The 26,714-nt window shown below is 53.5% G+C and overlaps 4 protein-coding genes across 6 annotated transcripts in view; 2 read left to right on the top strand and 2 right to left on the bottom strand.

The window, feature by feature from the left end:
* LOC137863490 (CD48 antigen-like) overlaps positions 1 to 19,421 on the top strand; it is a 69,527-nt gene extending 50,106 nt beyond the window's left edge. The window contains exons 7-8 of the mRNA XM_068696648.1: positions 17,047 to 17,065; positions 17,731 to 19,421. Of these exons, the coding sequence (XP_068552749.1) occupies positions 17,047 to 17,065; positions 17,731 to 17,774 (63 nt within the window). The 3' untranslated portion in view covers positions 17,775 to 19,421. The remainder of the gene's footprint in view (positions 1 to 17,046; positions 17,066 to 17,730) is intronic.
* On the bottom strand, positions 1,556 to 4,441 carry LOC137863750 (hepatic and glial cell adhesion molecule-like). Of its 3 annotated transcripts, XM_068697162.1 has the most exons (6): positions 3,767 to 4,441; positions 3,391 to 3,660; positions 3,091 to 3,150; positions 2,468 to 2,516; positions 2,275 to 2,369; positions 1,556 to 1,755 (listed from the first exon to the last, which is right to left on the bottom strand). In XM_068697162.1, exons 1-6 carry the CDS (start codon positions 4,140 to 4,142, stop codon positions 1,745 to 1,747), a joined length of 861 nt encoding a protein of 286 aa, XP_068553263.1. In that variant the 5' UTR covers positions 4,143 to 4,441; the 3' UTR covers positions 1,556 to 1,744. The 3 variants fall into 3 exon arrangements, with proteins under 3 accessions (XP_068553263.1, XP_068553264.1, XP_068553265.1); XM_068697163.1 differs by lacking the exon at positions 2,275 to 2,369 and having other exon boundaries at positions 1,556 to 1,751; positions 3,767 to 4,440; XM_068697164.1 differs by lacking the exon at positions 2,275 to 2,369 and having other exon boundaries at positions 3,767 to 4,439.
* Positions 8,758 to 26,714, top strand: part of LOC137863480 (CD48 antigen-like) — a 38,760-nt gene continuing 20,803 nt past the window's right edge. Inside the window, exons 1-2 of the mRNA XM_068696625.1 lie at positions 8,758 to 9,041; positions 9,988 to 10,141. The gene's annotated coding sequence lies outside the window, so the exon portion shown is untranslated. The remainder of the gene's footprint in view (positions 9,042 to 9,987; positions 10,142 to 26,714) is intronic.
* LOC137863822 (uncharacterized) lies at positions 20,320 to 24,800 on the bottom strand. Its single transcript, XM_068697311.1, has 6 exons — positions 23,513 to 24,800; positions 22,593 to 22,922; positions 22,217 to 22,486; positions 21,920 to 21,979; positions 21,300 to 21,348; positions 20,320 to 20,597 (listed from the first exon to the last, which is right to left on the bottom strand). The coding sequence occupies exons 1-6, from the start codon at positions 23,814 to 23,816 to the stop codon at positions 20,594 to 20,596; spliced, it is 1,017 nt and encodes a 338-aa protein (XP_068553412.1). The 5' UTR covers positions 23,817 to 24,800; the 3' UTR covers positions 20,320 to 20,593.

Here is a 26,714-nt window from a genome sequence, read left to right on the forward strand (position 1 = left end):
AGGAGGCCATGACTTGTTTCAGCTGATCAAACCAAGGTACGAGGGCGACTACGAGGAGTTCCCATGATGGTGTTCCCATACCGCCCGATTGAGGAATTAAAATTACTGTTGCCAGCAGCTGGCTTCAAGGACAAGATCTACGTAGCTGCTCATCACAAAGGGTTTGTTTTCTTGCAGTTGTTTGTCTGAGTGCTTTTGAGCAATAATCTTGTGTGAGACACTATCTGCCCCTGTTAAGTTTGCTATAAGAATCAGGCTATTCAGGTAATAAAGGAGAGCATGATATGACTGTACTAGCGTCTCATGTTTTCAGCTGTTCTTCCTCCAACATATATGTATATTTTATATATACCCTGATTTTTTATATATATTTAAAAGAACCAGTGACCTAGCCTGTGCTGATTTCCCTTGCACAGGCTCTTAACTGACCTTGTGGTCACACCACAGCTGTCAGTGGTTTCCATCCTTTGTGGGCTGTAGACTTTTGGGTTCAGCTGAAGGTCCTTTGCTGTCCCCCCTGGTATCAGATGAGAAATATTCAAACATGAAAAAAATAAATAATAATAAAAAAATAAATCCTACACTCACCTTTTTCTTTGCTTTGCTAGAGCCGCTGCAATAGAAGGATTCCATTTGGATCCTCTGCTGGTGTCCCCGCTGTGTCTCCTCAAGCACAGGATAGCTCAGTGCTATCTGGGCCCCAGCTCTGGGGCCAGATCCTGCCTTGGCCAGCTCTGGACCAGGTTTCTCGAGGGGGTGCGGGCCAGGGCAGACTGCTTTACAGAGCAAACTAAAGCTGAGCAGTGCCCTGGGTTGCAACAAATCCCGTCCCAAGGGAAAGCGCATCCCCGGGGCAAGGAAAGCCCCTGTCCCAGCCAGGCCGGAGCACAGCTTGCCAAGATGCCTCCTCCAGGCCAGGGCAGGAGCTCGTGGGGCCAGGACCCAGGCGCTGACAAGGGCTCAGCCTCGTGGCACTTGAGAGAAGAGCAGAAAAGCTTTTCTGCTTGCAGAGCTCGCTTAGCCCCCGCCTGGGACGCACCAAGCCGTGGTGCTCGGAGGTGCCCGCAGCACCCTCCCGGTGAGGTTACGTGGTCCGAGAGAGGACAGGGGCAGCACGCGTCCCCTTCCAGGGGGGCCGGGGGGGCTCTGCAGGCCAACAAGGGCACCAGCGGTGGGAAAAGCACCGTCAGAGGCGGCAGAACTAAACCAGGTAAGGAACCAAGATCTTTCTGGCTGGATTAGGACACAGGGGGAATGGCTTCAGACTAAAAGAGGTTAGGGTTAGATGAGGCACAAGGAAGAAATTCTTCGCTCTGAGCGCAGTGAGGCCCTGGCCAGCCAGACACATTTTTGTCATCATCTCGTCTTCCTCTCCTGATGCTCTGGCTCCCCCTCCTGCCCGCATCCCGTCCCTGCTGTGGGTTTTGGGAACTGCACGGGGCTTATTTCCCATAGCCACAGACAACAGCAATATAACAGGGAGAACGTGTGCGCTTTTATTTGTAGCAAGAGACATGAAAAACTAGTTTCCTCAAATGATTTATAGACAACACTCAAAACAGTTCAAAAATATATTTTTTTCTGTAACATTTGGCTTCCCTGAACGCTTGCAAGCATAGCAATCACTCCCACCGTGGGGCATGATTTCACCCGCTCCTGGATGAGCTTCCACTCTCCCAAGAGGTATCTCCATAGGGATAATGCTGAGGACAATGAAACCTCTGGCTTTTCCAGTGCTAAATTGTCAGAAACTACCTGAAAATCACAAACAGAAGATAAAAAAAAAAAAACACCTGCAGGAACAGAACAGCGAAGAACGCACAGCCTGAAGCCCCCCATCTCTCTCCTTGAAGCTCACAGCCAGGAGAGGTCCCCAAGCCACCAGCGCAGAGGAGCAGGCACAGGACCCCCAAACCGCCCGAGCTGCGGAGCTGCTGGGGACGGGCTCAGCCAGCTGGGGCTGCCAGACAGCTCAGAGCTGTTATTTTTGACTCGGGATGGGGTTTCCCGTCCTTGGGGCACCGTATCCCGGTCCTTGCCCTCCTTCTGTTAACACCCTGCTGCTTGCACGAGTCACCCGAGAGCGAGCAAGCCTCGGGGAGGCTGCAAAACCACACGTTTCCCAGCAGCCTCTCGAGCATTTTGGGGAATTTAAAACAAACAAACAACAACAACTCTGTAAACATTAAGGAGCACGTTTCAGGTCTGCGCGCCATCCCCATCTGCTCCACCCCAGAGGCTGCCAGATTGATGAACCAATCTGGAAAACTTTACTGGCAGCCAGCGTCTGAGCCGCAGAGGTGCTTTGGGGACGCTGAGTGTTCCTCCTCTGGGAGAGACCCTGCTCTGCTCTGATTTTTGGGCTGCTTCTGCAGCAGGAGACACCGGGAATGACTCCAGGCCAGCCCAGAAAAGCTCCGGCATCCCTCAACACCCGGGCACAGCACACAGGATGAAGGCTTCTTACCTGGAGCTATCGTCTTGGCTCCTCCTCAACCTGCACCAGACGAAGATCCCTGCGGACAAACATTGCCTCTGTTAAACACCCCAGGGATGAAGATGCTCAACGCGTGGCAAGGAGCCTCACACCTGGAGGCTTTTTCACCACCCGCACAGAGCTTCCTATTTTAAGCCACCAGACTCTCTCCTTGGGCCCCAGCTTGGGTGCATCCCTGCTTTTTTTTTTCCCCTCCCAATTTGTAGCCAGCAATCTGCGAAGTCAAACTGCTGTCATCCTGGAGATGGATTAGCTTGGAAAAAGCACTCCAAACAAGGAAGAGAAGCAAGGCCACGGGGCGAGGACGCGCGCTTGCCTTCTGCAGGCAGAAAACCCCAGCGGGCTGCACTCGGGGGCAAAACTGCTCCCACCCCAGCAGGGATATGAGGGGTCCAGAAGCATCCGTGGGACTGACCTGGGCAGGGACAGTGAGAGGATCTGCATCCTGCTCTGGGTGTGGGAATCCTGCTCAGAGCACCCTCTGCTCCTGACGCTGGGGCAGGGGGGCGAGGCAGCGCGCGGTGCCTGCCACGGTGCCCATCGGTGGTGCAGCAGAGCCCAAAATGCCAGGGGAAGCTGGTCCCAGCACTCACCTGCCAGCAAGCCGATGCTAACGAACACCAGGATGATGGGTAAAAACGCCTTGTCGTTGCCTGAAAAACAAGCAAATCCCAGAATTTTGCCCCCACAGAGAAAAAAAAGACTCCTGCCACCGGGCAGTCTGGCACAAGGACATGAGGACACAAGTCCTCAGTGGAGCCCTGCTGTTCCCACTCCTTGTCTCAGACTGTGCTGGGAAGCCGTGAGACCTCAGGGAACGGGGCCAGAGTGACCGTTTTGGGGCCATTCCCCAGCTTTCCATTCCCGTGCCCGGGGAAGGAAGCCCCACTTACTGTGGACGCGCAGCAGGAAGGAGGTTTCGTTGTGGCTGACCGCGTTGCTGACTATGCACGTGTAGTAGCCGGTGTCGTTCATCAGGGCTCGGTGGATCTCCAGCGTGTTGTTGTGGATGAACTGGAGGCCGTTGCTCTCCATCAGCAGCTCCCCGTTCCTCTTCCACCAGTACACGTCCACCTGCCCCTCCAGCACGTTGCAGTACAGCTTGGTGTCGCCTCCCACCTCCACGAAGGAGTTGCCCAGGATTTCTGGCTCGGAGAGCGGCTCTGCGCAGATGGAGCACCCGTCGGCACTGACACCCCCGCCTCGAGGGTGCCAGCGCCCGGGCAGCAGCTCCAGCTCCCCGGCTGCGGCGCAGGGTTTGGCACTCACCGACCACGCGCAGCTCCAACCAGCCCGTGGCCTCCGACTCGGAGCGGAAGCGGTAGAACCCCCCGTTCCACCAGCGCAGCACCAGCTGCAGCGAGAAGTCCATCTCGCTGAGCCTGGCGTGGCCCACGTAGGCGCGGGAGATCTCGGCCGACTTGTTGGGAACCAACGTGGCGATGAGCTCCTTGCGCGCGCCGGACTCGTACTCCCAGGACGCCGTGGTGCCGGCTGCCCTCGGCTCGACGCTGAAGAGCACAGTGCAGCCCCTGGCCGAGACCAGGACCTCGGACACCGGCTTGAGGTCGGCAGAGTAGCACGGGAAGAGCGTGCGGGCTGCAAGGGAGGAACGCGGCGCGGGGCTAGCGGGACGCACCGGCATCCAGCAGGCAGCTGGGCAGGGAGAGCCGCCCTGGCTCGGCTCCTGCGCAAGCGGCGGTGCTGGGGACGGGATTATTTCTGGGGGGGCTCACGGCGGGGCTTTAAGCAGCACCACGGAGAAGCAGGAGGCTGCGGAGGCGCTGCCTTCATCTCCCTGAAAGCCTGCGCTGCTTCGCTTCGCAGCCGGCTTCTGCCTGAGGAGTTTCCACGCGCGGGTACGGCTGCGAGAGCCGCCTGCTCCCGGCCCTGCTCTATGGGGGGGGGCTTGGAAGCGAAGGAGCCCCAGGGAGCCATGGTCGGAGCCAGGGTGATTAAGGAGGCATTGGGGAGGCATTGGGGAGGCAAGGACAATCCCCAGACAAGGACTGTATATCTCGAAACAAGACACTGGAACTCATGATAAGGAAGCGGCAGACGGACAGAGAAACAAACGTAAGGACTATAAATCTCAAAACTGGACATTGGAATTCATTATAAAGATACAACAAATGGAAGAATTGGCAACAACCAGCTCTCGCAATTAAGAAACGTGCCAATTCAGCAGATTCCTGACCAAAGGTGAAAAGTACACTGTGAGGAAGACTCGGGGTCTTCCTCCCAGAGACCCCTGCCCACGTCCCAAAGACCCCTGCCCACAATTCTTGGAAGGCTCTACGCAGGCGCAAGGTGCCAAAAGGCTAATTAGCATGAGAAGCGAGGGAAGGCGGGATAGGTAATGAATATGTATAGGCGCTTGTAGAATATTGATAGATTGATTGTATAAATTCAAGACTGCTTTCCGCTTTGGGTATGCACGATAGGTGGAGAGATCCCCCGTGCATCCAGCGCTGCAATAAAGAATATACCACTTAAAGGAATTTCGGCTTCGATCTTTGAATCAATCTGGCACCCCAGATGGGACAACCTCTCTGCCGGTCCGCAGGACCCGCTGGGGACAGGACTCCCTAGGGTACCCCCGGGATTTCCCGGAGGGACTCCTCGACTCACCGGATCACTGCGGAGGCAGACAAGGACCCCATCATTGTAAGTGAGTATATTCTTTATTCTGGTTTGGTTTTCTGGTAGACCGGTCGTCTGGGACTGTCCAGTAAGTCGGAAGGTGACTTCTGCAGGACAGTATTGGGTATATACTTTGTGGTTAGTACCACAAGTATATCTGGGGACCTTGGGGTCCATCTGTATCTGGAACTGTCTGTAAGTCAGAAGGTGATCTTCTGCGAGGCAGCGTTTGGTATATACTTTGTGGTAAGCACCATAAGTATATTTGGGGACCTTAAGGAAAGAGCTCGCTTTAAGGTCCATCTGGAATTGTGTTGTCTATTTCGGTTTTCTGACTCATGGAGAATGGTATTTAACTCTGGTTATTGTTACTGTGATTTTGGCTATTTTTCTGGTGGTAATAGTAGGTTCGTGGCATTGTTATAAGAAAGATATCGTTACGGTGTTACACAGTTCGGTTTTCTGACTTATCGCATGTGGAATTTGACTCTGACTATTGTTATTGTGATTTTAGCAATATTGCTGGTAATAGTAGCTTTGTGACATCGCTACTGAAAGATATTGCGTGCCTGTAATTTTGTGAGTGATACGTTTTTGTGATACGCTTTTGTAAGTAACACGTGTATTCTGAAAGTGTAAACTGGAAAATGGGGGGGGCGAGTAAGCAGTGAAATTCCTAAGAAAAGTGCGTTAGGATGTGTTTTGAGTCACTGGAAGGATATTGGAGGATCTGCCGGTGGAAGTGTGAACAGGAAAACATTGATAAAATATTGTAATCAATGGTGGCCGCTTTATAAGCTGGAATGTGGAGAAAAGTGGCCCCTAAATGGAACTTTAAACTCTAATGTTTTGCTACAGTTAATGTTGGTTTTGAGAAGGAGAATAGGATGAAATGTTGTATACTGATGTTGTTTCGGCATCTTGGTGGGAAAAGGTACGGAATTAAGTTGGCCCCTGACTGAGCCTTTGATGTTGGCATTAGAGAAGTACAGGCTAGAGAAAGATAAAGGAAGTGTTAAAAGGGTTGTTGAAAGTGTTAAAGGTGTTTGAAGTTGAATGAGCAGGGAAAGAGGATGTAGGAATGTTAATAGTTCTGCCTCTGCTCTAGGCAGAGATCTTAAAATCATGGGTGTTAGCCCTTTGGGGCAAATGGATCATGATGGGTCCGAGAGAGAGTTGTTATGGAAACAGAAAAACAGTTAACTCTTAAAACAACCTGAGTTCTTGTGCGAGCTCAGATTACCGATGGGACCGCTCAGGGAACTGTGGACAACTGCATTCCCCTGACCGACCCCACTGAGACCCTAATCATTCCTAAAATTATGAACGGCTAAGTAAATACTAAAATCTGGATGAATTGGGAATTGAGAATATGCTTCCGACAAGGTCTAAAAGAAACCCCTATGGAATTTTTGGACCAACTCTGAAATGTAATGAAAATAAATAAATAAATAAATAAAACAAAACGGTTTGGACCTGGCTTCGGAGGACAAATTGACTAGCCTTTTTCTAGGGTAATCATTGGTCCCTGATTTCAACAGGAATAACGGGGACCTGGGGAATCTACCCTAGCGGATCCTCCACTGATTATAATGAAGCTAGGGGAGGAATGGAAGTGAAATTTCTTATTGATATGGGGCAACGTATTCAGTTCTAAACCAAGCATTAATGCCTTCACAGAATTATTATGTTAGGGTAAAAGGTGTGTTGTGGTTTAACCCAGCTGGCAGCTAAACACCACGCAGCCGTTCGCTCACCCTCCCCCTCCCTCTCTGAGACAGGGGAGAGAAATGGAAAGTGAAGCCCGTGAGTTGAGATAAAGACAGTTTAATAAGACATAATAATAATACCAGCTACTAGGAAGAAAATTAACTCTATTCTAACTGAAACCAGGACAAGGTGTAACCGAAAAGGCTTATTTTTGTGAACCTTTGAAGTACAAGTTAGGGAAACAATGGGGCATACACAGACTTTTATATACACCTAACTCCTCATGGGCACTCTTAGGTAGAGATTTATTAGAGCAATTAGGAGCAGAAATTGTCGTTGAAAAAGGGAAAATGAAATTAAGAATAGGAGAAGAACAACTAATAAATGTGTTAAGCCTGGCACTAATACAAACCGACCCTAAAAGTGAAATACCCTTAGAGATCATAAATCAAGTATATCCAGGAGTTTGGGCCACTGAAGTCTCTGGAAGAGCTAAAAATGTGACCCCAATAATTATTAAATTAAAGCCAGGAGAGAAACCCGTTAAGGTTAAGTAATATCCTTTGAGGATAGAAGATAGGAAAGGAATTAAAGAGATAATTGATAAATTTTTACAGTATGGATTATTGATTGAATGTGAATCAGAATACAATACACCCATATTGCCAATTAAAAAGGCAGATGAAAAAAAGCTATAGGTTAGTTCAGGATTTGAGGGCCATAAGTAAAATCACTGGGGATATACATCCAGTAGTGGCAAACCCTTATACTTTGCCGACTAAATTAAAAGAATAGTCAAGTCTGGTTTACCGTACTGGATTTAAAAGACGCCTTCTTCTGCCTAGGCTTAGCCACAGAAAGCCAAAACCTATTTGCCTTTGAATGGGAAAATCCCAATTCAGGCAGAAAGACGCAGCTTACGTGGACATTACTACCTCAAGGATTCAAGAATAGCCCCACTATTTTTGGAAACCAATTAGCAAGGGAACTCAAAACATGGATGCCTCCGGACACTGAAGGTGTTTTGTTACAATATGCAGATGATCTCTTAATAGCTACCGAGACTAAAGGGAGCTGTATTCAATGGACTATAAGTTTTCTTAATTTTCTGGGTTTAAAATGGATATCAAGTCTCTTGACAGAAAGTCCAGCTGTCTCAACAAAGTGTGACCTATCTGGGATTTGAAATTTCGGGAGGACAACGAGAACTAGGAACTGAACATAAGGAAGTCATTTGCCGGACTCCAGAACCTCAAACGGTAAAGGAGCTACGAACCTTTCCAGGAATGACAGGTTGGTGTCCCCTTTGGATTTATAATTATGGACGATTGGTAAAGCCTCTATGTGAATTGATAAAGATTAACCAGTCAAAGTTAGTCTGGACTGGAGAAGCACAAAAAGTCTTTAAACAACTTAAACAAGAATTGATGATTTTAAAATATCAAGCAATATTAGTAGAACAAGATGATGTGGGAATTGTGGTCATTAACATCGTAAATCCAGCTTCTTTCCTTAGTGGAACTCTGGATCAACCCATAACCCGTGATTGTATAGAAACAATGGAGACTGTGTATTCTAATCGACCCGATCTTAAGGAAGAACTTTTAGAAGATGCTGACGAATCTTGGTATACTCATGGAAGCAGCTTTGTGAAACAAGGACAACGTAAGGCAGGGTACGCCATTACAACCACTCAACAGGTAATCAAGTCCAAACCATTACCCCTGGGACGTCCACCCAGAAAGCAGTTTACAGCCGATTACGTCACCCCCACCCCCCCTTCCCCTCCCCTCCCCGCTCTGCCCCTCCTCCTCCTCCTCCGCCCGGCTCCGTCAGTGGTGCGATCGCCCCATTGGCGGCCGCGCGTCCCCGGTTCCCCGACGCCACCTCCCACCGACTATAAGAGGCGGCAAGCGGCGACCGGCCGCGACCGCCGCCGCCGCCGCCCCCGCCATGTAAGCTGGGCGCCGCCGCCCGCGCCTCGCTCAGTTAGAGCCGAGCCCGTCCCGACCCGACCGAGCGCCCCCGCCGGCCGCCGCCTCCATGCATCCCGCCCTGTACGCCCGGGCCAGCAAGATACGCGAGATCGCCGCGGCCGTGGGCTTCATCTCCAAGTTCCTGCGGACCAAGGGGCTGATGAACGAGCGGCAGCTGCAGACCTTCAGCCAGAGCCTGCAGGAGCTGCTGGCAGGTGAGGGAGGGCGGCCCGGCAGCGAGGGGCAGCGGGCGCCCCCCGGGCTGTGCGCGGAGCCCCCCCACACACACACACCCCGATCCGACCCGCCCCGCTCCGCGGACAAATCCCGGCCGCGGGGCCCCCGGGTCGCTCTCGGGGCTGGTTCCGCCCCCGTGAGGAGCCGTCGGGGCAGGACGCGGCCCGGTTCCTCTTCTGGAGGCACCGCGCGGCCGCCCTCAGGCTCCGGTTGGGGTCGGTGGCGCCCGGATCCCGGCTGCCCCCGAGGCTCTGTAGCTCTGGCTTCCCATTGCTTAGCAAGGGGGGAGCCTGGGGGGAGCCGGGGCTGAGCCGAAACCTGCACACGGCAGCTTTCAGGACCTCCTGCCACCATGGAGCTGGCTTTGGGTAACGCCGGTGTATTGGCTTTATGTGCCAAGGTTTGGTATGTGGCTGCCAATTGAGTGATGCTGATTCAAAGATCGAAGCCAAAATTTCTAAGTGGCGAAGTATCCTTTATTGTCAGCTCTGGATGCACGGGGGATCCTTCCACCTAACGTGCATGTTCGAAGTAACAAACTGTCTCATATTTATACAGCAAAACAATGGATATTCAATTAACGCCTATACATATTAGTTACCAAAACCCGCCTACTCTCACTCCGTATGCTAATTAGCTTATCAGTTCTTGCGCTTACGCAAAGCCTCCCAAGAATTGTGGGCAGGGGTCTTCAGGGCGTGGGCAGTGGTATTTGGGAGTCAGACTGTAGGTCTTCCTCATGATGTACTTTTCATCTTTTGCCACAGAATGCCAAGTTGGCTGAATCAGTTGTTTCCCAAGCTGCAGGAATGCCGAGTAGGCTCAAATTAGCTCAAGTTTCATAACTGAAGTTTGACTCATAACGAGATGTCGAATATTTTTTTCTCATTACGATTTTAACTACAAGATTTATTCTATCCTAAGGTGAGTTTATACAGTATCAATGCTGATTGTGCCTCGGGGAGAACAGACTTCGGAAAAGAAAGAAAAGAAAAAAACCTACTGTGAACAACAGCTGAAAACAGCAGCTGAGAAGAGGAAGGAGGAGCACAGACAGAAACAGCCCTGCAGACACAAGGTCAGTGCAGCAGGAGGGCAGGAGGGGCTCCAGGCACACAGCAGCAGTTCCCCTGCAGCCTGTGGAGAGGCCCCTGGTGGAGCAGGCTGTCCCCCTGCAGCCCATGGGTCCCACATGGAGCAGATCTCCACGCTGCAGCCCGTGGAGAGGAGCCCACGCAGGACCAGGGCATCTGGGGGAGCTGCTGCCCACGGGGTACCCACGTTGGAGCAGTTTGCTTCTGATGGGTGCACCCTGTGCTATGAACCTGTGTGTGGAGCAGTTCTCTGCTGCTGCTGCTTTAAGAGCAAAATGGGAACGAGGTGAATACAAAGGAATGTGAAAAGGGGTTGTGCTGGTGGGGTTGGGGACAGGGAGATGGGGATGGAGCCATGGGGACAGAGGGACCCCCTGCTTTCCCCTAGGGCTGCAGCTGCTCTCCCCCACAGGGTACTGGGATCTGCTCCCCCAGCTCAGATTCCCCTCCTATCCAGCTCTGTATCTGCCCCCTCCTGATAAGTGCACCTGAAAGCACCAGCTCGTACCATGTGCTGTGGGAAAATAACTGGTCCTGAGTGAGAGAGCTGAATTTTCACATGCCTGCTATTTCTTTCCATCATGAGGCCTTTTTCTTCCCTGTCTGAGCCCTTGGTGAGGGCTGATAATGACTGACCATGTCTGCTCCTCGCCCATCCTCTGTGCTTGCCCTGCACAGCTGCTGCAAAGTGGTAACACAAGGGCACACAGCAGTGAGGGGCCCACGAGCAATGCTGGGCAAAGCTGGCTGCAGACAATCCTGCTTCTGTCAGACCATGTAGAAAATATTCTTGCTTCTTTCTGAGGTCTTAAACTGTGTGCAAAGCACCCAAGCTGGAGGAATAGCGCCGATAACTTATTCTTTACAGAACTAAGAGAGGCCTCGAGATTAACTCCCCTTGTCCTTATGGGGGACTTCAACTTGCCAGACGTTAACTGGGAGTGCCACACGGCTGACATGAGCAAGTCCAGGAGGTTCATGAAGCACCTAGATGATAACTTCTTGGTGCAGGTGCTAACGGAGCCAACTAGGAAAGGTGCCCTCCTAGACCTGCTGCTAGAAAACAGAGAGGGTCTGGTGGGAGATGTGGCGATTGGTGGCCGCCTCGGTCATAGCGACCATGAAGTGGTTGAGTTCAAAATTTACGGTGACAGAAGGAAAAGTGCCACCAAAACCTCATCCCTAGATATGGGGAAGGCGGACTTCAGGCTGCTCGGGGAACTAGTCAGCAAGGTCCCCTGGGAAGCTGCTCTTGAAGGCCTTGATGTCCACCAGTGCTGGTCACTCTTTAAGCGATGCCTCCTAGAAGCACAAGATCAGGCAATTCCTAAATATCGCAAGTCAGGCAGGCGTGGCAGGAGGCCGGCGTGGCTGACCAGGAACATTCTTATGGAGATTAGGCGGAAACAGAGAGTGTTTCGCTACTGGAAGGAGGGCCAGGTGACATGGAAAGAATACAGGGATGCTGCTCGTGTCTGTAGGAAGAAAATTCGTGTGGCTAAAGCACACCTAGAGTTGAAGCTGGCTGTGTCTGTGAGAGAAAATAAAAAGGTTTTTTTTAGATATGTGAATGGAAAAAGGAGAACTAAAGAATACATAGGGCCGCTCCTTGATAGGGAAGGTCTTCTCACAGACGATGACATAGGCAAAGCAGAGACGCTTAACGCCTTCTTTGCCTCTGTCTTCAATGCCGATGATGGGCTTCGGGACCCAGGATGCCCCGAGCTGGAGGACCGGGACGGTGGGGATGACAAACTCCCAGCCGACCCTGAACGTGTGCGGGATCTGCTACTCCACCTGGATCCCTACAAGTCCATGGGTCCGGACGGGATTCATCCCCGGGTGCTGAAGGAGCTGGCGGACGTCATCGCGGAACCTCTCTCAATTATTTTTCAACGATCCTGGGAGTCTGGAGAGGTCCCGGTAGACTGGAAGCTGGCAAATGTTGTGCCGATTTTCAAGAAGGGTCAGAAAGAAGACCCTAGCAATTACAGGCCTGTCAGTCTCACATCAGTGCCTGGTAAAATCATGGAGAAGATGGTTCTCGAACGTATTGAGGCGCACCTGGGGGACAAAGCAGTCATTGGTCCCAGCCAGCATGGGTTTGTGAAGGGTAGGTCCTGCCTAACTAACCTGATTTCCGTTTATGATAAGATCACCCGTATGGTGGACCAAGGGAAACCAGCTGATGTGATTTTTTTGGACTTCAGCAAGGCTTTTGACACGGTTTCCCATAGGATCCTACTGGACAAAATGTCCAGCATACAGCTAAATAAAAACATCATACGATGGGTGAGCAATTGGCTAACGGGCAGGGCCCAAAGGGTTGTGGTTAATGGGGCTGCGTCAGGCTGGCGGGCGGTCACTAGTGGGGTCCCTCAAGGCTCCATTTTAGGGCCGATACTTTTCAATATTTTTATAAACGATCTGGATGTAGGAATAGAAGGCATTTTGAGCAAGTTTGCTGATGACACCAAACTTGGAAGAGTTGTGGACTCAGGTGAGGGTGGAAAGGCCTTGCAGAGGGATCTGGATAGGTTGGAGAGCTGGGCGATCGCCAACCGCATGAAGTTCAATAAGAACAAGTGCCGGGTCCTGCACCTGGGACGGGGAAACCCTGGCTGCATGTACAGACTGGGCGATGAGACGCTGGAGAGCAGCCTAGAAGAGAGGGATCTGGGGGTCATGGTAGACAGCAAGTTGAATATGAGCCAGCAGTGTGCCCTGGCAGCCAGGAGGGCCAACCGTGTCCTGGGGTGCATCAAGCACGGCATCGCTAGTAGGTCGAGGGAGGTGATTGTCCCACTCTACTCTGCGCTGGTGCGGCCTCACCTCGAGTACTGTGTGCAGTTCCTGGGCACCACAGTATAAAAAGGACATGAAACTGTTGGAGAGTGTCCAGAGGAGGGCTACGAAGATGGTGAAAGGCCTGGAGGGGAAGACGTACGAGGAACGGCTGAGGGCACTGGGCCTGTTCAGCCTGGAGAAGAGGAGGCTGAGGGGAGACCTCATCGCAGTCTACAACTTCCTCGTAAGGGGGTGTCGAGAGGCAGGAGACCTTTTCTCCATTAACACCAGCGACAGGACCCGCGGGAACGGGGTTAAGCTGAGGCAGGGGAAGTTTAGGCTGGACATCAGGAAGTGGTTCTTCACAGAGAGAGTGGTTGCACACTGGAACAGGCTCCCCAGGGAAGTGGTCACTGCACCGAGCCTGACTGAATTTAAGAAGAGATTGGACTGTGCACTTAGTCACATGGTCTGAACTTTTGGGTAGACCTGTGCGGTGTCAAGAGTTGGACTTGATGATCCTTAAGGGTCCCTTCCAACTCAGGATGTTCTATGATTCTATGAATGCGGTTCCTTTTCCTAAGGGAAGCTGGCTCTGGTTACTCTGGATGGGCATTTCCTGGATGAGCCAGCAAGGCGAGGTGGAGGAGTTGCTCTTTATGTGAGAGAGCAACTACATTGTGTTGAGTTCTGCCCAGGGGAGGATGAGGAGAGAGCTGAGAGTCAACCAGAGAGGTGTTTCTGTACAGGCAGGGGCATGGCCGTCACGGGCAGCGGCTCTACAAATGGGTGTTGAAGGGACGAGGCAGAGCTGCAGCACTGCCAAGCTGCAGTGAAGGGAGGGCTGCAGAAAGCACCAGCACTGCTGCCTGTGTTGCCATGGGCTGGCAGCGCGTGGGAAGTGCTGATGGTGCTGAGGGTGCTTTTCACGGTGTCGTTCCCAGGCTGGTCCATCGCTGCTAGTGACCCTGCTGAGAGCGTTGCTGCAGAAGGAGCTCAACCCTCGTGGCGGTTTGAAAGCACCTGTGGCTCTTTGCCATGTCCTTCGCAGGCTGTGAGTGTGAGAGGGGACTTGTCCTTGGGCTGGGTACCACCGCGCAGCCCTCCTGCTGCAGCAGACCTGGGAGAGGTGGAGAGCGGGCACCTGCAGCATTTCCACGCTCGCTTGCACCTCTGTGCTACAGAAGGGCTGGTCGAGGCGTGAGCATCCTGGCAGGTGCCTCCCAGTGCTGCAGCCTGGGTCCCACCAGGTTCGGGTGCTGAGGGAACTGGGTGAGGTCCAGGGGTGAAGCCACGCTGAACGTGGTCCCACTGAGCAGCTCCTGACATGCAGAAGCCCCCAAGGAGCCCAATTCCTGTTGTTTTTATTTCAAAGGGCAGGGAAATACTTGAACCAGCTAAGAACCATTTTTATAACGTGCCCATAACGTTATGATTTTTTCTTAAAAAGCAAAAAGGGAGGACAGAAATCAGACGTGCACAATGGGTTTCAAGAAGTCAGTTGGGGCCTTTTCAAGAAGAGCATAAGAGCAGCTTAATTTGTCCTTTGGCTTTTGCTTAGAAGTAACCCACCCTGCCCTGGCTTCTCTCCTGTTTCCAGACCTGCTGCTGCTTTTGCAGGTGTCCTGTCTTGTAGCAGAAATGACAGAGCTCTGGGCAGAGGAAGGATCCTCTGTCACGATGCACGCACCAGCTATCAGGAACATCGACTTGGTCGAGTGGGAATACATAAGAGACAACATCCCCGAATTAATCCTGCAGTACTACGCAGAGTCGCAGTCAGTAACCATTGACCCAGCTTACAAAGGCAGAGTGGTTTTCCACCAAAACAACGGCTCCCTTGTCCTGCAGAAGCTGCGAGAGACGGACAGTGGCATCTATAAAGCAACAGTTAACTCGATGCAGGACAAAGCAGCAACAACCAATCTTACAGTGCTCAGTAAGTCAAAATTGGTTGAAAGGATGTTTTTCTCTGACCATCAGTAGGATTTGCCATCAGTAGGGTGCACAGGCATGCCTCCCCCTAAGTGGACTAGAGGAGGACTTTCTGGTTTCATTACTGCCTTGAATGACGTAGACTGGAGACCCCAGAAGAATTGCTGGGAAATGTTGTAATGTATTCTGAGACTGAATCTGGCTGTGGGTTGAGATCTGGGTTGGGAATCCAGGCGGCTCAGTGCCTCCATTCTTGTACCTGCTTACTTCAGCACGAGCAGCTGCTCATAGGCGGTGAATGTCATAAAATGCCCTCCAGAGACAGGATTTCTCACCAGGCTTTGCAGCCTCTCCCTTCACACCAGCACTGCCTTCCCCTGCCTCTGCACTTCCCTGCAGGACAAACAGAAACGAGAGCTCACCCGGGTTTGCATTGCCCTTTCCTAGAGCTCAGCAACACTGCAGGAGCACCCTGCATGTAGGACATCCAGGGAAGGAGGATTTCAGGAGCATGTGGTTGCTACCAGGTGGAGGTCCAGATGTAGCTAAGAGCAACTCCAAATGGTGCAGGCACCCAGGTGCTAGCTGAGGGATGGACTCTGACATCCTTTTGCCGTGGCATGGCTCTTCAGCATTGCTCCTCTGGGCTTTGGTCCATCTGGGGTTTGACCAGTGTAAATGGTCATAATAACAGAATCACAGAATGGTTTGGGTTGGAAGGGACCTTACAGCCCACCCCTTTCCAACCCCCTGTCATGGGCAGTGATTCCTCCCACCAGCCCAAGCTGCCCCCAGCCCCATCTGAGCTGGCCTTGGGCACCTTCAGGGATGGGGCACCCATAGCTTGTCCTGACAGCCTGTGACAGTGCCTCAATACCCTCGTTATAAAGATTTTTTTCCTTGTATCTAATCTAAACCTACCCTTTTTTAGTTTAAAGCCCTTACCCCTTGTCCCATCACTCCACTCCCTGACAAAGAGTCCCTCCCCAGCTTTCCTGTAGCCCCCTTTAGGTACTGGAAGGTTGGTAAAAGGTCCCCCCAGAGCCTTCTCTTCTCCCAGCTGAACACCCCCAACTCTCTCAGCCTCTTTCCATAGCAGAGGTGCTCCAGCCCCCTGATCATCTCTGTTGTGGCCCTCCTCTGGACTCTTCTGATACGTCCATGTCCTTGTGCCAGAGCACCCCTCCACCCCACTGCTGTGCGGGAGCAGCTTTCTCCTCTTGGAAGTGTCCATAAAGTCCCCGTCATCACTTCCCAGCATAATCCCAAGGTGCAGCTCTGTCGGGTCGGTGTCCGTGGCCCCAGGGTGCCATGCCTGAGCTCCAGGGGCTGGTGCTGCCCACCCCAGGGGAGGTGCCGTGGCTTAAGGGCAGCGGCTGGGACATCAGCTCTGAGCTTGGTGGATGTTGCCCTGCTCCTGCACTGTCTTCTCCCCTGCCAGACTCAACCGAGGCACTGAGCTGAGGTGCGAATGAGAAGGGGAGGTGCTGCTCACCCCTCATGGGGCTTGCTGTTCTTGCATCTCATGTGGGGTGGGTTTAAGGTGGGAGGAGAGGCAATCCCAGGCAGTGCTGCCATGTCGCTCTCTGCTTTCCAGAGCCCTTGCCCCAGCCCAAGCTCCTGAGCAGCTCAAACCTGGATGGTTCACTCATCAACCTGACCTGCGTGCTGCCAGAAGGAACGGTGGCTGATGTCTCCTGGAAGAAGGATGGACATCCCCTTCCCCCTGAAAAGTGCTTCCAGCTCACTGGGAAGAACACTGTGCTGCAGATAAGGAAGGCAGAGAAGTCGGTTTGTGGCTCCTACTCCTGCATAATCAACAACACCATCAGCTTGAAGGAGGCAGCCCTCAACCTGACCTTGACAGGTTAGTGTTGGCCTGCCCTGCAAAGCCCTGGGTGGCTTTGTAGGCTGTAGTTGACGCAGTCATGGCAAGCCTTGTGCTTAGCCGGGAGGTCACAGCAGGGCACGGTTTGCCCCTGGAGCTCCAGAGCGTGAAGCACCAGGATGCTCTGAATGAGCTTCATGTTCTGTAGATGTTCAAGGGGGGCAGGAGAGCAACCACTGACAAGTTCTCACTGTCTCCTTGGCAGAGCGGGGCTGCTCAGAGGCTTTCTATCTGAACATTGGCTTCGTCATTGGTGCTGTAGCAGTCGTCCTCATGCTGCTGTTCCTGTTCCTGTGGTGTAAGTAGCCCATTGGTTTCCTTCCAGCCACACCAAGTACCTGCTCCATCACTGAGACCCCACTCTCAGCTCCCACCCCATGGCAGCAGGTCTTGAGACAAGAGGCAATGTGCCTCTGCTTCACTCAGGGATGCTCAAGGAGGTGTTCGTGGAAGGCGAGTTTCTCCTCCCGAACATGGAGGATGCTCTTCTGCTCTCCTCCTCACCCAGGAGACGTGGGCTGGTGCCCAGCTGGCCACTAACCTGAGCAGTAGTGAGCCCACGGTGTGACTCCCCAGAAACGAGTGCTCAACTCTCATCATCTCCTGCAGGAACGAGTGCGGAGGATGCTTCATTACATGTTGAAGAGAGGGTGGGAAGGGGACCCCTGCTTTGCCAGGGTGTGCAGAACAATTGGGAATCTGAAACACAAGAAATATTGCAGTAACCTACCAAGGGCTCGTAGGTTAGAGGTACAGGGGCTTGCAGGCAAGGTGGGTGTCCATCTCTGTGCTGCCTTCTGGCTCTCCATCCAAAATGGAGATCTGGTTTTGGACACAGAGGGGTTTGGCCATGGGAAAGCCTCCAAAACCCATTCTTCCCTGCAGTCGCATTTTCACATGTCCCCATGAAGCTCAGGGTGGTGTTGGAAACCTGGGAGCTGATGCCCTCTGCTTCGTTTTCAGATTACAAGAAAAATCAGGAGAGGCAGCAGCCGCTGGAGCCCTAGGAGGTCACCCACAGCTTACAGACCACGTCTACCTCAGTGACTTCCTGCAAATATCAGCTGTCTCCTTCTCTGGGTGCTGCAGATACTTGTAATGGTACGATGAATATTTAATACTCACCGGGAAGCATCCATCTGCCTTCCTGCAGAACGGCACGGGTGGATTTGTCACCACCTGGGGGGTGACATCAGAAGAACCAGTCATTGGAAAAGCTGGTACATTCCTCCTAGGCCAGTCCAGAAACTGAACTAGTGCCAAAGTGGATACTGGATGATTTTGAGTCTTAACGATTCTTTGTAATGCATCTAGGTTAGATTGCAGCTATTTTGTAAGGGAGCTTCCCGTAGTTCCCGACCGCTCACCTCCTGTCCTGCAGATCACTGATGGTGCTCGAGAGCCTTTCCTTTTCCTCCAGCTACGGTTGGGTTGAGCATTAACACTGGAATGGGCTGCTACAGCCTCACTTGTTGTGCCCCACGTTGGGTGCCATTTGTGGTGACCGAGTGCACGGACTCTTCGTGTGATCAAGTCTCTATTGCAACCCGGCGATGCTCCTTTTACACACTTCCCTTCCAGAGGTTTTCCTTCCACAAATCCTCCAGCCCCGTTTACAGTCCTTTGATCCTTGTATTTCTCAGGCTGGTAGGTACCTTACTGCAACCTCCTGTTCCCGTGCTGGGTTTTGGTCACACTTTGTTGCTTTCCTCTTTCCTGGGCCTCGTGGCAGTCCTTGCCCAGAACTGCTCACAGCACTGGAGGTGAGGCCGCACAGCGCAGGGCAGGCAGGCAGGACAGTTCCTTCCCTCGACCGACTAGCGATGCCGTGCTTGGTGCACCCCGGGGTACGGCTGGCAATATGTGATTACAGATCCCACACTGGTCTACCTTTTTGCAGGTGCCCTTTCCTAGGTACTGACCATTATTGTGGTTGGCAAGCTCTCCTTTTCTCTTTTTATATATTTATATACATATATTTTCATATATATATATTTGTATATATATTTCTATATATATATTTAGATAGATGTTGAATGATTTTTAAAAACAACAAGGAGGCCATGACTTGTTTCAGCTGATCAAACCAAGCTTCCAGGGCGACTACGAGGAGTTCCCATGACGGTGTTCCCATACCGCCCGATTGAGGAATTAAAAATATTGTTGCCAGCAGCTGGCTTCAAGAACAAGATCTGCGTGGCTGCTAATCACAAGGGGGTTGTTTTCTTGCAGTTGTTTGTCTGAGTGCTTTTTGACCGATAATCATGTGCGAGACACTATTTGCCCCTGTTAAGTTTGCTATAAGAATCAGGCTGTTCGGGTAATAGAGGGGAGCATGATCTGACCATACTAGCATCTGTGATGTTTTTGGCCGTTCTTGCTGCAATATATATCTTTATATTTATATTTACATATTTATATATATACCCTAATCTTTTATATATATTTAAAAGAACCAGTGACCGAGTCTGTGCTGATTTCCCTTGCACTGGCTCTTAACTGACCTTGTGGTCACACCACAGCTGTCAGTGGTTTCCATCCTTTGTGGGCTGTAGACTTTTGGGTTCAGCTGAAGGTCCTTTGCTGTGCCCCCTGGTATCAGATGAGAAATGTGTTCATACAAGAAAATAAAATAAATAAATAAATAAACAATCTACCTTAGGTCACCTTTTTCTTTGCTTTGCTAGAGCCGCTGCAATAGAAGGATTCCATTTGGATCCTCTGCTGGTGTCCCCGCTGGGTCTCCTCAAGCACAGGATAGCTCAGTGCTATCTGGGCCCCAGCTCTGGGGCCAGATCCTGCCTTGGCCAGCTCTGGACCAGGTTTCTCGAGGGGGTGCGGGCCAGGGCAGACTGCTTTACAGAGCAAACTAAAGCTGAGCAGTGCCCTGGGTTGCAACAAATCCCGTCCCAAGGGAAAGCGCATCCCCGGGGCAAGGAAAGCCCCTGTCCCAGCCAGGCCGGAGCACAGCTTGCCAAGATGCCTCCTCCAGGCCAGGGCAGGAGCTCGTGGGGCCAGGACCCAGGCGCTGACAAGGGCTCAGCCTCGTGGCACTTGAGAGAAGAGCAGAAAAGCTTTTCTGCTTGCAGAGCTCGCTTAGCCCCCGCCTGGGACGCACCAAGCCGTGGTGCTCGGAGGTGCCCGCAGCACCCTCCCGGTGAGGTTACGTGGTCCGAGAGAGGACAGGGGCAGCACGCGTCCCCTTCCAGGGGGGCCGGGGGGGCTCTGCAGGCCAACAAGGGCACCGGCGGTGGGAAAAGCACCGTCAGAGGCAGCAGAACTAAACCAGGTAAGGAACCAAGATCGTTCTGGCTGGATAGGACACGGGGAATGGCTTCAGACTAAAAGAGGTTAGGGTTAGATGAGGTACAAGGAAGAAATTCTTTGCTCTGAGCGCAGTGAGGCCCTGGCCAGCCAGACCCATTTTTGTCATCATCCCCCTTCCTCTTCTGATGCTCTGGCTCCCCCTCCTGCCCGCATCCCGTCCCTGCTCTGGGTTTTGGGAACTGCACGGGGCTTATTTCCCATAGCCAGAGACCACGGCACTGTAAGAGGAAGAACGTGTGCGCTTTTATTTGTAGCAAGAGACATGAAAAACTAGTTTCCTCAAATGATTTATAGACAACACTCAAAACAGTTCAAAAATATATTTTTTTCTGTAACATTTGGCTTCCCTGAACGCTTGCAAGCATAGCAATCACTCCCACCGTGGGGCATGATTTCACCCGCTCCTGGATGAGCTTCCACTCTCCCAAGAGGTATCTCCATAGGGATAATGCTGAGGACAATGAAACCTCTGGCTTTTCCAGTGCTGAATTTTCAGAAACTACCTGAAAATCACAAACAGAAGATAAAAAAAAAACACCTGCAGGATCAGAACAGCAAAGAACGCACAGCCTGAAGCCCCCCATCTCTCTCCTTGAAGCTCACAGCCAGGAGAGGTCCCCAAGCCACCAGCGCAGAGGAGCGGGCACAGGACCCCCAAACCGCCCGAGCTGCGGAGCTGCTGGGGATGGGCTCAGCCAGCTGGGGCTGCCAAACAGCTCAGAGCTGTTATTTTTGACTCGGGATGGGGTTTCCCGTCCTTGGGGCACCGTATCCCGGTCCTTGCCCTCCTTCTGTTAACACCCTGCTGCTTGCACGAGTCACCTGAGAGCGAGCAAGCCTCGGGGAGGCTGCAAAACCACACGTTTCCCAGCAGCCTCTCGAGCACTTTGGGGAATTTAAAACAAACAAACAACAACAGCTCTGTAAACATTACGGAGCACGTTTCAGGTCTGCGCGCCATCCCCATCTGCTCCACCCCAGAGGCTGCCAGATTGATGAACCAATCTGGAAAACTTTACTGGAAGCCAGCGTCTGAGCCGCAGAGGTGCTTTGGGGACGCTGAGTGTTCCTCCTCTGGGAGACACCCTGCTCTGCTCTGATTTTTGGGCTGCTTCTGCAGCAGGAGACACCGGGAATGACTCCAGGCCAGCCCAGAAAAGCTCCTCAACACCCAGGCACAGCACACGGGGATGAAGGCTTCTTACCTGGAGCTATCGTCTTGGCTCCTCCTCAACCTGCACCAGACGAAGATCCCTGCGGACAAACATTGCCTCTGTTAAACACCCCAGGGATGAAGATGCTCAACGCGTGGCAAGGAGCCTCACGCCTGGAGGCTTTTTCACCACCCGCACAGAGCTTCCTATTTTAAGCCACCAGACTCTCTCCTTGGGCCCCAACTTGGGTGCATCCCTGCTTTTTTTTTTTTTTTTTTCCCCTCCCAATTTGTAGCCAGCAATCTGCGAAGTCAAACTGCTGTCATCCTGGAGATGGATTAGCTTGGAAAAAGCGCTCCAAACAAGGAAGAGAAGCAAGGCCACGGGGCGAGGACGCGCGCTTGCCTTCTGCAGGCAGAAAACCCCAGCGGGCGGCACTGGGGGGCAAAACTGCTCCCACCCCAGCAGGGATATGAGGGGTCCAGAAGCATCCGTGGGACTGACCCGGGCAGGGACAGCGAGAGGATCTGCAGGATCTGAATCCTGCTCAGAGCAACCTCTGCTCCTGAGGCTGGGGCAGGGGGGCGAGGCAGCACACGGTGCCTGCCACGGTGCTCATCGGTGGTGCAGCAGAGCCCAAAATGCCAGGGGAAGCTGGTCCCAGCACTCACCTGCCAGCAAGCCGATGCTAACGAACACCAGGATGATGGGTAAAAACGCCTTGTCGTTGCCTGAAAAACAAGCAAATCCCAGAATTTTGCCCCCACAGAGAAAAAAATTCCTGCCACCGGGCAGTCTGGCACAAGGACATGAGGACACAAGTCCTCAGTGGAGCCCTGCTGTTCCCACTGCTCGTCTCAGACTGTGCTGGGAAGCCGTGAGACCTCAGGGAACGGGGCCAGAGCGAACATTTTGGGGCCATTCCCCAGCTTTCCATTCCCGTGCCCGGGGAAGGAAGCCCCACTTACTGTGGACGCGCAGCAGGAAGGAGGTTTCGTTGTGGCTGACCGCGTTGCTGATTATGCACGTGTAGTAGCCGGTGTCGTTCATCAGGGCTCGGTGGATCTCCAGCGTGTTGTTGTGGATGAACTGGAGGCCGTTGCTCTCCATCAGCAGCTCCCCGTTCCTCTTCCACCAGTACACGTCCACCTGCCCCTCCAGCACGTTGCAGTACAGCTTGGTGTCGCCTCCCACCTCCACGAAGGAGTTGCCCAGGATTTCTGGCTCGGAGAGCGGCTCTGCGCAGATGGAGCACCCGTCGGCACTGACACCCCCGCCTCGAGGGTGCCAGCACCCGGGCAGCAGCTCCAGCTCCCCGGCTGCGGCGCAGGCTTTGGCACTCACCGACCACGCGCAGCTCCAACCAGCCCGTGGCCTCCGACTCGGAGCGGAAGCGGTAGAACCCCCCGTTCCACCAGCGCAGCACCAGCTGCAGCGAGAAGTCCATCTCGCTGAGCCTGGCGTGGCCCACGTAGGCGCGGGAGATCTCGGCCGACTTGTTGGGAACCAACGTGGCGATGAGCTCCTTGCGCGCGCCGGACTCGTACTCCCAGGACGCCGTGGTGCCGGCTGCCCTCGGCTCGACGCTGAAGAGCACAGTGCAGCCCCTGGCCGAGACCAGGACCTCGGACACCGGCTTGAGGTCGGCAGAGTAGCACGGGAAGAGCGTGCGGGCTGCAAGGGAGGAACGCGGCGCGAGGCTAGCGGGACGCACCGGCATCCAGCAGGCAGCTGGGCAGGGAGAGCCGCCCTGGCTCGGCTCCTGCGCAAGCGGCGGTGCTGGGGACGGGATTATTTCGGGGGGTGCTTGTGGTGGGGCTTTAAGCAGCACCACGGAGAAGCAGGAGGCTGCGGAGGCGCTGCCTTCATCTCCCTGAAAGCCTGCGCTGCTTCGCTTCGCAGCCGGCTTCTGCCTGAGGAGTTTCCACGCGCGGGTACGGCTGCGAGAGCCTCCTGCTCCTGGCCCTGCTCTATGGGGGGGGGGGCTTGGAAGCAAAGGAGCCCCAGGGAGTCAAGGTCGGAGCCAGGGCAGCCCCCTCCCAACCACCCATTTGCTTCCCGAAACGTTTGGAGAGGTGCTCCTGAGGCTGCGAGCACGCAGCAGGGACTTTGGGGTGGGAAAAGCAGCCGGGAGAAGCTCCCTGGTGGAGGGGGGAGCCTGCACCGCCTGGCCTACCACAGCCACCACCAGCACCACCACCACCAGCACCACCACACTCACCACCTCCACCACCTCCACCACCGCCCCCAGCCCCAGGACTTGCCTATGACAGCCAGGCCGGCCGCTGGGCCTGTCCCGGCGGAGGCCAGGAGGACGAGGAGGGGAAGGGCGAGCATGGCAGACCTGGGGCGCAGCGCGGCCTGCGGCAGGGCTGGGACCGGGACCGGCACCGGGTGCCACCGCCTCCTGTCGCCGTCACTCAGGGGTGACTCCTCCTTCCAGAGGGGGTGAGCCCCAGAGCCCCCCACTCCACCTTCTGCCAGCTGCACGCTCGGTTGCCCTGCCTGGGCCTTGAGCATTACCATTGCTGTTGTTGGCATCTTCTCCTTTTGTGAGCCCCAGAGCATCCTATCTGTTGCACAGGGGCACCTCAGGGGCAAGGGGGAGACGCCTCACTCTTGCCAGGACTTAAGGCAGGGCTGCTCAGCCCGCGGCAGGGCATGGTACCACGCATTGATCTGTTGCTCGGATTCCTGGATGCATTGCAGCCTGCCGAGCTCCTCTTGCAACCTGGCACCTTGCTTAAAGAGTGCATCCACCTGGTCACACTTGCACCCCCAGCACCCAGCTCTGCCTTCAGGCCCTAGCTGGACGTCCAGATGGTGGACGTCCCTGCAACAGAGGGTCTTATCAACATAACAAGTCAAAAAAAAAAAAGAAAGACCTAAGAGCCAGGCTTATGGACTCTTCTGAGGAGTTTGGCCCAGTTGTCTCATTTGCAATGCATTGCTGCTATTAATCTGCATAGATAGAGGACGGCATGAGAGCAAGATCGACTAGGTCGATGAGGTTTTTGTATGAAAGACTTCTGTATTTGGCTTCCAGCAGAGCTTCTGAGGATCTGCTGGTGTCCCGTCACAAGTGTTGTCCGCCAGGGGTCAGTACCGGACCCTATCTTGTTTAATACCTTTAAATCCCCTCCGGGATTTGTTGCAACCCAGGGCACTGCTCAGCTTTAGTTTGCTCTGTAAAGCAGTCTGCCCTGGCCCGCACCCCCTCGAGAAACCTGGTCCAGAGCTGGCCAAGGCAGGATCTGGCCCCAGAGCTGGTGCCCAGATAGCACTGAGCTATCCTGTGCTTGAGGAGACCCAGCGGGGACACCAGCAGAGGATCCAAATGGAATCCTTCTATTGCAGCGGCTCTAGCAAAGCGAAGAAAAAGGTAATGAAATATTTTCTCTTATTTTGTGCTGACAATAGCGTGTAAAGAGTGCTCTTCTAGAGCACGGGGATTTTCAATTATAAGCTTGTTTCTTCTCCTCGCACACATCTCTCACAGTTTGGGGGGCACAAAAATAAAAACCGATGGCTGTTCCTCGAGGTCACGAGCCTGAGAAGTGCAGAGCCGTCAGCAGGGCTTGGTTTGTTTGCGTTCTTACGCCGAATGCCTTGTGCTGCAAAAGCACCGGGAGAGATTACCGGCCGGGGCCAGTTCCCAGGGGCTTTGCAGACAGCAGGCGGCAGTGTGAGGCACGCCAGCAGCTGCGAGAAGGGAGGATGCTGAGCCTGCGCTGCCGGCTGGGGCTCCTGCTGCTGGCCCTGCTCCGAGCATCTCGCCCGGACACTCAGGGGCAGCCTGGCAGCCCCGAGGGGAGAGGAGCTCGGGCAGAAGTCCCAGCGTCTGCATCAGGAGGGGCACAGGACAGGAGCTCTTGTGGTGCTGGGATTGCCACTGGCAATTTCACAGCTGGTTAGTGAGCCTACGAGGGGTGGCGCCCCGCTAGACCTTCTCTTCACAAACAGAGAAGGACTGGTGGGAGATGTGGTGGTCGGGAGCTGTCTTGGGCAGAGTGACCACGAAATGATGGAGTTCTCTATTCTTGGCAAGGCCAGGAAGGGAACCAGTAAAACTGCTATATTGGACTTTCGGAGGGCTGACTTTGGGCTGCTCAGGACACTGGTTGGTGGAGTCCCTTGGGAGGCGGTTCTGAAGGGCAGAGGGGTCCAGAAAGGCTGGGAGCTCTTCAAGAGGGAAATCCTAATGGCGCAGGAGCGGTCTGTTCCCATGTGCCCAAAGATGAGCCAGCAGGGAAGAAGACCAGCCTGGCTCAACAGAGAACTGTGGCTTGAGCTTAGGAGTAAATAGAGGGTTTATAATCTTTGGAAAAGTGGGCAGGCCACTAGGGAGGACTATAAGGATGTTGCGAGGCTGTGCAGGGACAAAATTAGGAAGGCCAAAGCTCATCTGGAGCTCAATCTGGCTACTGCCGTTAAAGATAACAAAAAACATTTTTATAAATACATCAACACAAAAAGGAGGACTAAGGAGAATCTCCATCCTTTACTGGATGCGGGGGGAAACTTAGTTACAAGAGATGAGGAAAAGGCGGAGGTGCTCAATGCCTTCTTCGCCTCAGTCTTTAGCGGCAATACCGGTTGTTCTCTGGATACCCAGTACCCTGAGCTGGTGGAAGGGGATGGGGAGCAGGATGTGGCCCTCACTATCCATGAAGAACTGTTTGGTGACCTGCTACAGCACTTGGATGTGCACAAGTCGATGGGGCCGGATGGGATCCACCCAAGGGTACTGAGAGAACTGGCAGAGGAGCTGGCCAAGCCCCTATCCATCATTTATCAGCAGTCCTGGCTATCGGGGGAGGTCACAGCTGACTGGCGGCTAGCGAATGTGACGCCCATCTACAAGAAGGGCCGGAGGGCAGACCCGGGGAACTACAGGCCGGTCAGTTTGACCTCAGTACCAGGGAAGCTCATGGAGCAGATCCTCTTGAGAGTCATCTTGCGGCACTTGCAGGGCAAGCAGGCGATCAGGCCCAGTCAGCATGGGTTTATGGAAGGCAGATCCTGCTTGACAAACCTGATCTCCTTCTATGACAAAGTGACGCGCTGGGTGGACGAGGGAAAGGCTGTGGATGTGGTCTACCTTGACTTCAGCAAGGCTTTTGACACCGTCTCCCACAGCATTCTCCTCAACAAACTGGCTGCTCTTGGCTTGGACTGGCGCACGCTTCGTTGGGTTAGAAACTGGCTGGATAGCCGGGCCCAAAGAGTCGTGGTGAATAGAGTCAAGTCCAGTTGGAGGCCGGTCACTAGTGGCGTCCCCCAGGGCTCGGTGCTGGGGCCGGTCCTCTTTAATATCTTCATCGATGATCTGGACGAGGGCATTGAGTGCACCCTCAGTAAGTTTGCAGATGACACCAAGCTATGCGCATGTGTCGATCTGCTAGAGGGTAGGAAGGCTCTGCAGGAGGATCTGGACAGGCTGCACCGATGGGCTGAGGCCAACTG

The sequence above is a fragment of the Anas acuta genome, chromosome 13 (assembly GCF_963932015.1).
Source record: "Anas acuta chromosome 13, bAnaAcu1.1, whole genome shotgun sequence".
NCBI classification, from domain to species: Eukaryota; Metazoa; Chordata; class Aves; order Anseriformes; family Anatidae; genus Anas; species Anas acuta.

Bases quoted from the DNA above. Each gene is read 5' to 3' on its own strand.
- LOC137863822 (XM_068697311.1), bottom strand. From the start codon at position 23,816: ATGCTCTGGGGCTCACAAAAGGAGAAGATGCCAACAACAGCAATGGTA. The intron at 22,487-22,592 runs GTGAGTGCCAAA...CCATCTGCGCAG, and splicing joins GTTGGAGCTGCGCGTGGTCG to AGCCGCTCTCCGAGCCAGAA. The intron at 21,980-22,216 runs GTAAGTGGGGCT...CTTGTTTTTCAG, and splicing joins CTTCCTGCTGCGCGTCCACA to GCAACGACAAGGCGTTTTTA.
- LOC137863750 (XM_068697162.1), bottom strand. From the start codon at position 4,142: ATGCCGGTGCGTCCCGCTAGCCCCGCGCCGCGTTCCTCCCTTGCAGCC. The intron at 3,151-3,390 runs GTAAGTGGGGCT...CTTGTTTTTCAG, and splicing joins CTTCCTGCTGCGCGTCCACA to GCAACGACAAGGCGTTTTTA. The intron at 2,517-3,090 runs GTGAGTGCTGGG...GTTTGTCCGCAG, and splicing joins TAGCATCGGCTTGCTGGCAG to GGATCTTCGTCTGGTGCAGG.